This window comes from Varroa jacobsoni, unplaced genomic scaffold (genome assembly GCF_002532875.2).
Source record: "Varroa jacobsoni isolate VJ856 unplaced genomic scaffold, vjacob_1.0 scaffold_1332, whole genome shotgun sequence".
Taxonomy (NCBI): domain Eukaryota; kingdom Metazoa; phylum Arthropoda; class Arachnida; order Mesostigmata; family Varroidae; genus Varroa; species Varroa jacobsoni.
In genome coordinates, this window is record NW_019214234.1 from 2,986 (window position 1) to 18,017 (window position 15,032).

The 15,032-nt window shown below is 40.9% G+C and overlaps 2 protein-coding genes across 6 annotated transcripts in view; one reads left to right on the forward strand and one right to left on the reverse strand.

Moving 5' to 3' along the window:
• Positions 1–267: 267 nt before the first annotated feature.
• On the reverse strand, positions 268–15,002 carry LOC111268934 (triokinase/FMN cyclase). 2 transcript variants are annotated; one of them, XM_022848175.2, is made up of 11 exons: positions 13,941–15,002; positions 6,716–6,898; positions 6,367–6,458; positions 5,817–6,060; positions 5,408–5,595; positions 5,071–5,251; positions 4,704–4,913; positions 4,410–4,526; positions 3,739–4,011; positions 3,110–3,375; positions 268–2,975 (listed from the first exon to the last, which is right to left on the reverse strand). In XM_022848175.2, the coding sequence occupies exons 2-11, from the start codon at positions 6,786–6,788 to the stop codon at positions 2,736–2,738; spliced, it is 1,884 nt and encodes a 627-aa protein (XP_022703910.1). In that variant the 5' UTR covers positions 6,789–6,898; positions 13,941–15,002; the 3' UTR covers positions 268–2,735. The 2 variants fall into 2 exon arrangements, with proteins under 2 accessions (XP_022703910.1, XP_022703909.1); XM_022848174.1 differs by lacking the exon at positions 13,941–15,002 and adding an exon at positions 8,825–9,233.
• The window catches only part of LOC111268935 (uncharacterized), a 17,455-nt gene continuing 11,726 nt past the window's right edge, over positions 9,304–15,032 (forward strand). The window contains exon 1 of one of the 4 annotated variants that reach the window (XM_022848180.2): positions 9,304–9,465. In XM_022848180.2, coding sequence (XP_022703915.1) covers positions 9,375–9,465 — 91 coding nt within the window. In that variant the 5' untranslated portion in view covers positions 9,304–9,374. Of the gene's footprint in view, positions 9,466–13,027; positions 13,131–15,032 lie in introns of those variants that run through there. The other 3 variants (XM_022848179.2, XM_022848178.2, XM_086971881.1) reach the window with 3 other exon arrangements.

A 15,032-nucleotide genomic window follows, 5' to 3' on the forward strand; every position in this document is an offset into this window, starting at 1 on the left:
GTCATGTTTCGATATCTCTGATTGATTAGCTCGGATTGCACGGCTTTATAAATGTTGTTGCACCGTTTTTCTTTTTTTTCAGTAATTGGCCATAAGAAGAACATTAACAACTTCCTGATTTGTTAGCTGTTAATCTTAAATAATCTTAAATTTTGTATATATACATTAATTATATAATTAATTTAAGACGTATATGCCTGTAAATTAATGTATTGAACTAAAGCCGCAAGCCCCGATTTTTCATCGTTAAAAAAAACGAGATTCACATCATGAATTTTTCAACCTTTATTGGACCACAATAGGAACTGTATGTGGCGATAGCACATAATAAATGGGTGAGGAGAAATAACCCTTTAGGCTTCCTGACTTCGCGCTTTTTCAATTATTTAGCTATAATCTTTTCCTAGAGCGTTCTCGACGATATACTCCCTAGTTCTTGTGGTCTGCAATGAGCTTACATTTTACAGTACATTCTAATCCTTGCACATGACTATTTTTATTTGCATTCGATGCTAAATTCATGAACAGGAACCAATTATAGTCCCTTTTTTTCTGCTATTGTAGTTCCCCAGAAGATCACAACACCGGGATGGTTGTGTATTGGCGCATGTGTAAACGCATTCTATTTTGAAAGATCTATTATGTAGTAACTTAGGTAGCTGTTTTCTTTCATGCTTCGTATGGCATCATGAGAGTTCAAGTAAGGATTTTTGCAGCATCCTGTTGTGTCGCAACCACTGTCACCGAAATAGATTTTTGTACCTCCGTAGATAGATCAGACAGCCCTGTAGCCTGTAATACGTATAGTCTGCGTGTACATAGTTCAGAAGCAGAGACGCCATCATAATTGCAGTGCTTTTGGGTATTATGAATAATCATGTGCCGTATAATATCGTTAGTAAAATATTTCAGCGCATTTACCCGCATGTTAAGTCATTGGTCCTATGTAAATAACTACGAGAACGGGACCGCGTTCCAACAGCCCACTTCTGTGATCCGTTTTAACGAAGCCGTTCCGTCGCTTGTGCCAGGATCTGGTACGAATCAGCCGGTTTCTCCAGTGTCGGGACTCCCTGTGTCTCAATGAGAAAGTATTGAATATGTAGGCGCTTCCTCTCAAAAGTGGCGGCTGACATTCATTACCAACGATTTAATCTTCTCCCCCTAAATCGAGTACGTCGAACCGAGTGACGTATATATCATCAGATTAGGATATAACCAGCGGAACTATATTAATCAAGCTCTAGCTTTAAAAAGGCCTATTGATTACTCATTCTGCAGATTTGTATAGATAGATCTGCAGATAGAAACAGAATTGTAAGAAGTCGAAGTTAACCTGACAGTTAGGATAGGTTCCATCCGGATCAAGTTAAGTTGTATGAGACAAACTCTTACTCATATGGATATTTTTTCACATAGACATTGCACTGTGCATCGAACAGGCCCAATTACTTACTTATATAAGGTCTTATCAACAAACTGGTTACTTCATACTCACACATTTCCTAATGCTCTTCCTGCATGTTTATCAAATAATCTCGACACACATTTTCACTAGAACCTCTACACGTTCAACTGTACGATGGCTGCCACGGACAATCAACTTTTCAACGTTTCGATAACATTTGTAGAACTCTTATCGAAACGTTTTGCACAAAAGTGTCGCCGTAAGATAGCTTGATAAATAGCCAGTAATCTATTTTCTATGGATTTGCTACATACTTTTGTCCTACTCAAAAATCCTTGTTTGATCATGCTTTTATGTATGATTTCTTTTCTTGTTCTCTTACTCTTTCCTTGTTCTCTCAAGGTAGCTCGTATTCTATCCGTAATCAGATTGTTCCGTAAGCATTTTCCTGCATAAAAAAATACTGTTATAAAACATCTGCAAAGACGTAATTTTCGATTAATCACCATTCCGGTGATTATATTACCATTATTATATAATTTATCACACAAGTTTATCTGTCGCAAATCGCGCTCACGTTGGCAGTCAATTCTCCTTACTTCAGTTGCTACGTTTAACAATAACACTGCTATTATCGTCGTAGACTGCGTCGACTAGAGCGTGACCCATCCAGAACAACCGCTTATACACGTGCCAGTCACCGCACTACTTTTAAATGCTCACTCTATGATGTGCTTAGGTCTGGCAAGCTTCTTCATAGCGTTTGCGTCATTGCACACACCTATGTTCAACGATAACATTTCGTGAAACCGCTCTCGAAAACCGCCGGAGAAGCGTCGGCAGCTTCGGAAATGATTGTCGATAGATTTTTATTTGACTTTTTGGTATTTATTGGGCGTAAACTTGCACCCACCCACCCACTACTCTCGCTCACTACCCTGTTGTTGCAAGAATCACAAGCATTGCGCTTATGAAGTATATTTTGGTGCCAGAACGCACGTCAAGAAACGTACGTGAAACGACGCTCCACTTCCCTCCCACTCTTCAGCTGAACCTCGGCATGAATCACCATCGCCAAGTGGAATATATAACCTCTCACTTGGCGGTGATGCTTCTATATTAGAGCAAGAACTCGGCATTCTCGTTTCTCGTATTGCAATAGGTTTAAAAATGGTCATGCGCAGTAAAGCGAACCGGCACGGAAAACGTCTTCCGACAAAAATCGATAGAAATCGCAACTAAGGACGGTGTACAAAGCAATTAGGGGCAACGAGGTCTGCTGGGATGATTTGTCTTACTCCGGCCTGAATTCACGAAAGCTCGCCATTTATACACGAGTCTCGTTATAACCACATGCGCCTTTGCATATGGCCTCGATCCAAATGGAGACTGCTCGCGCGCCAGCGTCCTCTCGCCCATAAGTAAGGTCGGCAGTAACGTATGACGCCCGACCTCTTGCAGCCCGCATTAAGCTTGTGTCCTTTGCAGCGCGGTCCGCTTCTGCTAGAATTTCAACACAACTCTGATCTGCTTCCAGAGATTCCACAAGCACCAAAAGCACGTCCACCTGAAAAGAAAATCGTATATATAAGAAAACTATGAACATTTTTTTCTTGAAACGCACTGCGCGACAATTATTCTCCACAGGTCTGATCCAATTTTTCTACCGTCTTCCGTTACAGACAACGGAAAGCCACGCACCATGGTTCGTTCTCCCTTCCGTGCGCCACCATATTCCATTATTTTTTCCGTAGCGGCCCGAACACAGCGAGATACGAGAGGTCGTTGTGCCGTAATCTCTTTTTGGTCTATGGCAAACAACTGCGTAGCGATAGCTTCAAAAAACAGTGAGTACAGCGCCCCACTGGTGCCACCCATGTGCGATTCGACGACTGTTGCAAAACGCGAAAACGCTTCTACCGGATAGTCGAAGACAGATGGTGTAGAGTCGAGCACAGAAAGAATGCCTATAATTTGAATAAGTTACAGTAGGGTGATAGACGATGTATTTTACCAAATATTAGAGCAACGTTTGGAATGACTTATGCACGATGTACGGAATGTATGTAGTAACTGAACAAAGAAGTTTTTTTGAGTACGTTATTTGAATATATATGAAATAAGCAGTAAATTAATTGCTCCTCCGCAGCCGTAAAGCAATCGCGAGCCTGGAAAACACCGCACTTAGCTGAGGCGACCTTGTATTAATGCGACGCCGATTTAAGATACGGCATAAACCATAGCATGGAAATGCAGGAGTTTTTTTCATTGAAAAACCGTCGACTTTATATAAAACATTCCAAAATAATTAGCGGCGAAAGGATAATTACCATTGGCACCGGCTTCAATGCTTGATCCGCAATCGCCGTCCCCACAACCAGAGTCTAATTCATTGAGAAGATCACGTTTAGCAATGACGGCTCCAGCTGCCGCTCTCGTAAGGGCAGTGAAAAGAGTCACGTCTTTAGGATGAAGAACAGGACCTCGATTTTTAGCTGAGAGGTCAATCGGCGGCACAAGTGGAAGACATGGAGAGGTCAGACGATCTCGGCAGTGTTTCGCGCCATACGGAACTATCCAGTAGGGCACGCTCGTTGCTTCGTCTGTTTTAAGGTTAAAATGTCTAACGTTTATATATATATATATATATATATATATATAATATTATATGATTAAATTTTAGATACAATATATCTAAAATTTAATCATAAAATTAATAGTGTAATTTACTTGCATCGATATGTAATGTGGAAACGTTAAATTGTTTGCCATACATAGAAAATTTCGAAACTATATATATATATATATATATATATAAAAGAAAAAATAAAACAGAAGAAGAAGTTTCTGTTCTGTTCATGAACAAGTGCAGGATTCAGCTTTGTAAAAGGCGAATCATCACGGCTTTCCAGACTATTAGTACAATGACATGTTTAAGTTGCAGTGGACGACAAATTGTTTTAACATTCCTACAGTCAATAGCCAATGCAGGGTCAAGTACCTAGCCAGTGCAGAGTCTCGATGCCCGGTTTCAACAACGTCACTGAAAAGCCGGCCATATCCAATGACGTCAGATAACTTCCGCAATAAAGTCGGATCACATCGATTCCTTTGCGTTCTGAAAGAAGATCGGTGCCATATTCAGGTAGAAGATCTCAGTCTAGATGTCCTATTTAACTTACGAGTAGAAAATTTTTCGCCTAATAACAGTTACGATTGGTGAACAAATGTCCTATCTTCTGCCGAAAATAAATACCTAATGTGAGATAGATAACAGGTTGTGCAAGAGACGTACCGAAATACTGAAGTACATATTTACAAACGATTCCCATCTCCATCAACGAAATACTTCCAAGATTATTGATGAGCACCACTGCTTTATCTCCCTTGTTCCACGTCCAATCCCCGTACTCAACGGCAATGGCGCCGGTGAAAAGGAGCGAGCCAATGCGGCTGACAATTTCCTCACACGACTCAGCATCCACACGTTGAACACCGGCCTCGCCTTTGGCGTAATGCAACAAACAATTACAACATATGGGGTAGATAGTGAGGATGAGGAACAGCGAATTTTCGATTCAAAATTGCGTATACATCAAAATACACGAGCAGCGCCGTTCTGTACAGAAAAATACATATCCAATGTTTTCGTTCCTTCTAACCGTGAATTCCGAGTCCCAGCTCCATTTTTCCAGGGGCTAAATCAAATAAGAAGTGTTTGCTTCCGGGTAGGGCAACTGCACCGAATGATACGCCTACGGTTGCGATGCGTCCACGCAGCGATTCGATTGCAGACACTATTTCGGATAAACTTTTTCCTGACTCGGCCATTGCGCCCGCTACCTGCAAATGAACCGAGATAAATGATCACGTCTTCTATCTAGTCGTTCAGGCAGTAAAAATTAAAGCCACATGTTTTAAACACCTCTAAGTACCCTGAATATCCTCATAACAATATATTAATTACTGGAAAAACTGGGGCATCTGTCGCCAGCTCACCTTCAATAGAATAATACCCCCCGCAAGCCCCCTACGACCGGCTCCCCTGGTACCAAGAGCTGCATCCTCGCCTATAAACATTAAGTGAATTGGCTTGTTCGCACCGAATTCCAACCGAAATCTCTCAATTGCTAAACCGAAATTTAGCTTATCACCCGTATAGTTTAAGGCAATCACTAAGATGCCCGCTGGAACAACAGACACCGAAAATAATAACCAAAGTAACAACGTTATTAATCAGTCAGTCGACACGATTAGCGCCCGTGCCTGGCACGGATACGCGTAGAAAGTTATATACCGCGAAAATTTAAAACTAAAGAGTGAATGGCTTGAAAACGAAACAATGAAACTAATAATTTACCTAGTTCTCTTTACAAATTTCGCTTTATAACACGCGTTAGGAATTTACCGTGTTTATTAGCGTAGAAGTCGTTATTATTTCCATTACTTGCTGGCTGCTCTAATAGTTGCTGCTGTAGAGACCATGGCGAAATCGGGATGGCGCTAGCAAGTTTGCGAAGGGCGGCGAGAATTTGATTTGGGGGCGGCGATGTGAACGTGGCACCAGCTACGGCCCCCGTTAGGAATCCTGCCCCCACCAACCCACAAAACGCCGGCTCGTGACCCGATCCGCCGCCTGATACTACACACACCTAATTCACGCAATATTATAATTTAAATGCATGTCATGGGTAAAAAAACAGTGCACCGCCTAATATACTAGGCAGCGCACATGTTATGCAGACTGAATGTATACTGTATTATCTCAGTGTCTGTGGATAGAAAGTACAATGTTTGACTCCTAGTTAAGCAATTGGACAACGTATCCGATATTACGTCACGTAAAATCGCCGATTATTCACAATGGGAACCTGCACTTCTTTTCGAACCTCTATAATTATTCCCACTGGCCTCTATAGAGCCCACCTAGATATATAAACATCTAAAGTCAGTTTAACCTTTCCCGCGGCGATGTGTTGCCGGAAGTCATGTCGTAAGACACAGTTAACCCCTTCCAAGAGCCTCAGGCCTGGGTTGCTCTGGACAAGGCCTGAATAATAAAATAGTGAAAAAAATAGAGTTCAAGTTAGCTGTGTTAACAGCCAATTTCATTGGTCATCCACAATTAAGATGTGGACATATCTTAACTTGGTTTAGAGCTAATATTCATCTTCTTGTCAAAATCTATCTAAGTGTTTAAATCGCTCTCAAAACGATCGATTTGAAGCCAGCCAAAGACAGTAATACAGACATGTGCCAAATTCGAAAGGGAACGCTAGGGAATACAAGTGATAATTGGCCACCTACCTTCGAGAGACTCCCGGACGACATCTTTGCCCGGACTGGTGAGCTTAGTGCGTGGCTGTACCTTTACGCTCATTTTAGATATCCAGATTTTCCGTACAGTTTTACCTGGTAAAGCTCACGCTAGCTTATAGAGAGCAATTCTAATAACAACCGTATGAGGCAGTCCCCGTGAAGTACACGACCCTTGAGCCAACAAAAAATGTACAAACATGCAAGTCGTTCACATCTACCGTTAACAATAGCGGACATGTGCAATACCTAGACTACATAAAAACAAACTGTAATCAGCTGTATCGCTTGATAAGGGCATTTCTCTGCTGTGGCTCGCGTGCTCCGCTTGAAAAGCTCAAAATTTCTACCTCACCATAAGTGCAGTTCTTTCTCCTAGATATAGCTTTGAAACGGCGTTAATACTGAAAGGATGTATCCAATTCTCCTGGCCTGTTATCGGCGATCTGGGTTGAACACCTAGTACCCGTTCCTAAATTACTCGCGGCCAGAGTCGGGCCATCGTTGTCAGTTTGCATTCGGCAAGCTACGCTCTCACAGCACGGTTCGCTTATGCAGTGCTGTGATTCTACTTGTTAGTTACTGATGCTATATAGCGTGTCGGTAATAAGCAAAGTCGCAACATACTGTATTCTACGCTGAATCGAGAAGAGTACCTAAGATGTTTTGAACGTAATGTAGACCGACAAAAAAAGTAGGTCGAAATTTCAACATTTCGGAAAACTAGTTTAAAAGACGTCTATATACGTCACTGTGAAATACTTTATTCAACCACACATATTATACAGGATAATCGCTCATCCGTTTTTTAAGTTCCTATATTTATTATTTTGGCACTAATTTCTTCCCTAACTTTGACAATTTCGGCTAGTTTGATGTTTGTCATACTTGTCGTTATTATGACGTATGCCAATGATTTAGAGTTGATAGTTATTTTCGTCGCGATAGGACAAGGATGAGCCCCGGCTTATTTATGGACTTCTGCCCAGCCTAATTGGTTCAAATCCGGTGCGGATTGTTGGGGGGGGGGGGGGGTCAAGACCTCTCTATTTAAGCGGTTTGCACGGGAACCGCCACACGATGCTGCAGAACGTTATGTCTGTGTACGATGATGTAACGAAAGCGTGGACGGGTTCGCCCCGGGATAAGCGCGCCGAGCTGTTGTTTAAGGCGTTTCTAAAAGACGTCAAGGACTCGTGCTTACGTAATTAATGACTTCTGCGGCATCACAAGCTGTTTTCACGTTGAAGCTCGCATGCGGCTATAGCTATGCTCCTTTGGATAAGTCAGTCGCCAGCGTGCGCATAGGCCAAGTATGAGTGCACGCTCTTATATGCTAGTCGTGTGTAAACTAGGCGTGCCTACCAGATTCCATGCGTTGATGTACTATGAAAGAAGGCACGCGTGTCCAATGTCAAGTTACTGAACCAAAGAATTGGTAGGCCTTGAAGGAGCAAACCTTCATCTGGACGGGATCATCGTTGGGTTTTATATTAGAGCAGATGCTTTTTAGCTAGGACGAATGTGTTTGGAACCTGAATGTCTAGGGGATCGAGTGCGTATAGTCCGACGCTTGCTCCTATTCAAGGAAGCGTGCGTGCGTGCAAGAAAAGAGGCGATCCGTAATAGACGACGCTGGAATGCGTACGCTGAAACGTTACCGGGCGTAGTCTCAGCAGCCGCAAAAACCGATTTACACAGCAAACTTTAAAAAAAGGACCAGCTCAGAGCAACTTTAGAAAAGGACGCGGACGGTCCTAGACCATATAGTTAGACAAACCTGGGATGGGCGTACCAAAAATACGGATATGACGATGTTTTTAATCCTTTTGTGTATAACCATCCTATACAGACATATCTATTTTAGGGTTATATGTATAGGCTTTAATGCACGCCGCATGGCATGTTTGACACTTAAAACACTCGAACATGTCATGTTTTCAGTATTCAGACGTACAAATATTCATATCTACAAATGTTGGTATTCATTAGTATAAATGTACTAGTAAGGTAAGACTTAAGTAGTAAGTTGTAGAGGTGCTTAGGGGTATTAACATGCTGACGGACTGTATTCGCTGACAGAGTGTATTATTGGCTTACCAAATCCATACGTCTCGAAGCTCTAACAAGTATAGCCAGCCACTTTTAGTCGCGTTGCTTACATTATATTTCGAAGACACATGTAGAATTTCTATTCTAGCGTTTTGTCAGAGGAGGGCAAGGGACGTAATACGGGGCCACCAACCGCACACTTCAGCGATCCGGCGCTGCATTCAGATGTCAGCAGCCAACATTCACCTGGTGGCATTTCGCTACTTGATGCCACCGGTAGCGTTACAGTAAAAGGTATATTTTAGGTTGTGACATTTTTGTTCCAATCAAAAGATTTCCAACTGCAAGAGTTATGGGAATCGCCATCTTGATCCTACTATAGTGGGTACTGCTGCTGACAAAAGAGCCGTTCTCAATCTCGGCACGACCGAAATCCTGCAAAGCAGACAGCTATGGCCCTTTCCAGGTCGAGGGGAAGGGACCGGTAAGTGAACGTTCAAACACTACCACAGTGTGTTAAGATTCGATTCAAATTTCACCTCATGACTCAGGGCTTTTCGTTAATTTTAGTAGACACGCTATGTAAATTGTAGTCGGTATGTGCGTCATGATCTGTCTTAGTTTCCTACTGGACGACAAGTATATGCATCATTTACGGACATTGAGAGGTAGCCAAACTGTCGAATACGGTTAGTAAAGATAGCGATACTCCTGTAAGAACACTTATTATATGTCATCTCTGTAAAAATTTGTGGACAATTTTAAATTTGTTTATATTTAGCTAGCATTTCTGGTGTGACACAAATTACATCGATTAAGCTTTAATTATACGGTCGCCCGAGGTCCCACGCCGCAACTACTTCTAACACTTCGCTGATATAATGAATCTGCTATCAGAATTGCTCTATACGATGCGAATGTAGCCTGTTACGTTCTTCTTCATTCATTCTTATAACGGAAGCGTAAGGTGCCACAGTTATATACAGTGAATAGGTGTGCAGTGGCCTTACGAAATGGTAAACTTAAACGGGGAGGGGTGCGCGTGTATGAGACTATTCTTGCATCTACTGCAATGAATCTACAATGAATCTCGCAACGCAAATAGCGTTAGCGGTTGGCTTGTTCCAAGATATGGCTCCAAATATTGGCTTCGGATCAAGGTTTTGCTACTAACTCATCCTACATACTTTGTGCGAGCTTTTTCTTTAGTAGTATTCACAGAACAGCGTAACTTCGGTTCTGCAATGCTCAGTTATCATTACTGTAAATTAAGCTACTATAAAGGAGAAATTACTATGTTACTTTTGAAAATCTGGAATTTCGTATCATTGTGGATGCAGAAAATGTGCCGGTGCAAAATTTAAACGTAAATACAAGGAAATCAATATAAACAAAATGTGCTTAATTAATCTCCGCAAAAAACGCGTAATTTTGATCTGCCAATAATTGCTAATTAAGCTACTGGATTTATTATCAATGTTTTTTTTTAACGTTTGATCACAACCTGCCTCTATGCTAATACTGGCGCACTTTTAAAAACAAAATCCGTTATTACAGTATTCTTTGCTGACAGAAAACTGTTTCCCTGAACTAGTTACTTAACAAAAATAATCGGCCGTTGAAGAGAAACCGACTTGTACTTCCGTTGATGCTTCTCCAGCATATTTTACAGTCATGGGAACATTTCAATCTGTTCCGCTTGTTATACATTCGGTCAACAGCTGCAGAAGCAACAGGAGTCGTCTGCATCAGCTAACTGATGTTGATTTTAAGGCGGGTTATTGCCTGAGCCTTTTGGGTGACAACTTGGGTGCAGCTTTCAGGCCGCTAATTGACAGAACTCATCTACATATAGCGATATTATGTGCTCCGTTTGCCTTAAGTTTAAAGCCATTATTGCCACGATCAGCGTTGCGTTCACGTTGGCGTGAGTGTGTGAATATGGCATAATGTGGTAACATTGTCATTGTGGCCTTGGGGAAGCAATTTAGCAGCATATATATGCCTTAATCGTTAGCGAAGGCGCCCTTCAGTTGAGAAGGCCGTATAGTAATAAACGTTACTCACTCTAAATCCGTTGTCCGTGCGCCGCACTACCCAAATTCGCACACGGCCGATTACGCGATCTCACTGTTGCCTGCCAATTAGGTCTACGGAAACATCCGGGATAAGAGACTGAATTTGTACAGACAGTGTCTATTTTTGCTGATAAGAAAAAGATTAGGACGCCGTTAGTTTCGCAGCGCGTAATAATAATAATAGGTACAGTTATCGGGAAATGGCATAACGCTTTGCTCAAGTTCCTCCTTATATCTGCAAGGTTCTTCGCTTGGGTATCCTTCTTTCTCGCACGGAAGCATTCCGTTTGAGAAGGTCCTTTCAAACGGTACTCATAAGAGGAGGGGATAGATTGGAGATAGCTAGCGATGTAGGTATTATGCTTGCCCCTTGTTGCTGATCGTTTAACGCTCGTCGCGCAACGTCTCAGCTGTATGAGTAAAAAATCTTAAACACTGTCCAACGGTATCTACCGAACAGAGGTGGAACATCTTCCAGGTCTTCGACAATTCTCTTTAAAAAAAATTCCGAATATTGGACATATTGAAGATTGTTTGTTGCGTTTGACATTATGGAACCCAGAATGCAAATCATAACACTCATAGTTGGATCTTCGCCAGCAATTAACGGACGCTGATTCTGAAAGTGAATTCGTAGAAATGAGCGAGGCCGAAGTCGAATTTAAGTTGTATTCAGTTTGTATTTTAGGGGCAATGTAAGGTTTTATTAAATAGTGTACCGTTTTTTTGAAATAAGTTGTCAAGGCGCAAATGAGCTCTTAGAAAAGACATGAAAGCAAATATAACTTATGAACTAATTAAATCCTGAGCTGCATTAATCTTTGTCTATAAAGCTGCTTTTTTTTCTTATTAGACATGCAGTCTGAACCTGACTTTCTAGATAATGGATGCTGAAACGTTTAAGTCTTCTATAGGTGGATTACTTTACTCAGCGATCATGACTGAAAATAGCAAACTCAAATTTTTACTATATCTTACTTTATTTGTGCCTGTTTAAACGCGTATCTTGCGCCTTAAACCTTATGTGTACATGTCTGTTGATTAAATACGGATGGCCAGAAAATATTTTTTGCCTTTTGAAAACCGAAATTCTATGGAATCTATTACATAGTTACTTGCCACACGATTAGCTAAGCTAAAGCATCAGCTTATTGCTCCGATTATTAATATATTAAATCAGCTTTTTAAAATAGGAAATACGATGAAAGAGAATGACAGTATATGGATTCGACGTTAAAAGCACGTAAAAAAAAATGCGATCGGTGGAATTAGTAGTTACCGTACGACTCTCAGTTCCAATACTCGTTTCATTGCGTGTTCGCGTTATTTTTATGCCAAAATTTACACAAACTTTGTACTCAGGGGGAAAATATTGTTTCATCGTAGTGTATGAATTATTAAGTTTATTTGTGTTAAAGCTGCAGACTACAGTATTGATATGCGTTCCCACGTTGTTTTTTTTTTTTTTTTGATAACTATGACTTCACTGTGCATAGTCAGCACAAAAACCAACGTCTGAATCTACCCTGACACTGATCCTGACCCTGTGTGCTGGCTCGACATTAGCTGATGTCAACGTATGCCCTAGAACAGTCGTGGAAGCATTACACCATGATAGCTTGCAAGCTCAGCGCTCGTATAATTTTCGAGCGGTTGCTGGCGTTCTCGCTCAGGATTATTATGGTCCAGTTAAAGGAAAGCGCTCGTTCATTGCATCCTCATATGGGAAATGGTTAGAGGGAACTCGCGCCCCGGTAATGCCTTCCTCCGTCAATCAGACGGAGTCTTACTACAATAACGTCCTCGATTTAGTCAATGGGGTTCTTTCCCCAGGTACGTTGTTTGGTATCTTCAATGAAGGTGGGACGAAAAGTGCGTTTCTTTTAACAATGCTAATAGGTTGATCGAAAACAAGAATACCATGTATATTTTGATTATTATTACGCATGTTTATCAACTCGACTATGATTTAATTTATGTGGCTAAAACCCACGAAAAAACGCATTCACCACATTCCCAATGTTTTCACACACAACTCAAATTTTAAACGCAAATGAAATCCGTAATTGTTAAAAAGCATTGAATTGGTCGCGCACGTCCATTAACATGATATGTTCCATGTGTTATTAAAGGTGGAGTTGTATATATCGATCAAGACACCGGTTACTGATTGACAGGTCGGATACTATACAATAAATTTAGAGGGACGAAAAGGAATTTTTAGGCATGCAGCTTGCCCTTTATGCCCATCTAAAGGGATTTGGTCCGCGAACCAGGTTTGCTATTAATTTATTGGTTTCCAAATGATTTAACTCACTTTTTATAAAATATATATATAAAATATATATATATATATATATATATATATATAAAATATATATATATATTATATGACTTGTTAATGGCGTAAACTATCAATATCATAACAGGGCAAGGCTGTTTATCCATGATCAACCCGTGGTCGAATTAGGTGTTTTGGGTATTAGTTGCAATTGATAGTACAGTAGCCATTCATAAGTGTTACATAGGTATGTACCACTGGGCTGGGTTTAACGTTAAAGTTTTTAAATTCATAATAGATGGTAAGTTTTCGTCCATATTAGCTATCATGGCCTAGAAAATATTAACACAGTATTAGGCTGCATAACGGGCAGAACAGAAAGGGCCATATAACTCGATAGCCACTCGTCTACGGCTCCGCTTACATAGTCTAAGCACGCAAGGAACTTGAAAAAGAAACCTAACTTTGCAGTGTATTGCCGATATTTTAGTGATTCGTTTCCCAAAATTGTGAAAATGCAGTATCGTCATTAACTGGGTTATATAATTAGTAGCTCGTGCTACCTCGAAGGTTTGAAAATTCAATACTGGCACCTCCCTGCAACACGACATGAGTCATCCTCTAATAAAAGAACATCCACTTCGCATTAGTGGCTATGATTACAAAAGAAGTTATCGATGCAATTATCGATATCTGCGGACCGGCCCCTGTCTGTAATCACCTTTTGCGATCGACTGCAGCTGTACTTAAAGAGTATATTCAGACTATATGGTTGCAGGGGGCTTTAATTCCCCACTTCGCTTACCTCTCAGGTGGTCATCCCAAAATAGCGCAATTTCTCTTGAATTCACAAACACCAAACGACGATTCTTCGGAAAAGCTTCTGAAGTAACTGAATTTATCTTGTTACCAAATTTTCGTTATTACGCTTGGGTAAACGGCTCAGATTTAACGCGAGAATATGGTAGGCCGAATTTTGTTCCGAAAGTTCGTTATTAGAGATCGAGTACGATGCCGACAATTTGCGTATTTTTCTGTTTTTGAATGCTAGCTACATAAAACGCAATTACTTACAAGCGGTTCATAAAGATCGTAAAAAGATACCGTTTAATATTAAACTTGTAAAGGTAGTATCACTTTGGTTAAGTGTCAATGGACTATTAGGACATGCTTTGTTCTCCTATTGTTTAAATTATTCGTTCTTACATACTTCACATTATTATAAGTATGAGGGAAAACAGTCCTTCTAAATAGGCACTCTGTCTGCAACACTGGGGCTGCGCAAAAAGCCGTAGGGCCATGCAGAGGTTTGAAAGCTTGCTACCAAACACTGCCGCGAAAATTGCCAAGTCGGACCGTTTAAGACAGAGCATAAAAGGTACGATTTCGGGATTCCCGCCATTCAAGTTGTCTACTCAAAAGCGTAAGGCGATAGATTTCAATGATAAAGCGCCCCCGCGGTAATAGCCCATGAAGTACGACGTACTTTGCAACTTGGAACCGTGTGGGGTTCGATCCCGCTTACGATGATACGAAGATAAAGCAATACGCAAGCAGCAAATGCACGGGCAACTTTGCAGGACAACGAATTCATGTCATTTAAGTTGGAATAGATTCATGCATTTCGGGAAAGATACCGTAGAAATCATAGAAAGCTAATAAAATACCTGGAAGGAAATCCGTTTAAAGTTGCGGCAAAGTTCGTTTTCGGGAATTTCGTAAACAAGATCCATCCCTGAAATTGCAATGGAAAATATTGAAATAATGACGTCACGGGTTAATTATTAGTGAAAACAGTAACAGAACCATTCACTGCACTGACATGAAGTAATAAATGAGGGTAGATGGGGATATGTAAAAGCATTATTACCTTATTGCTATTTGAGGGTATTATATA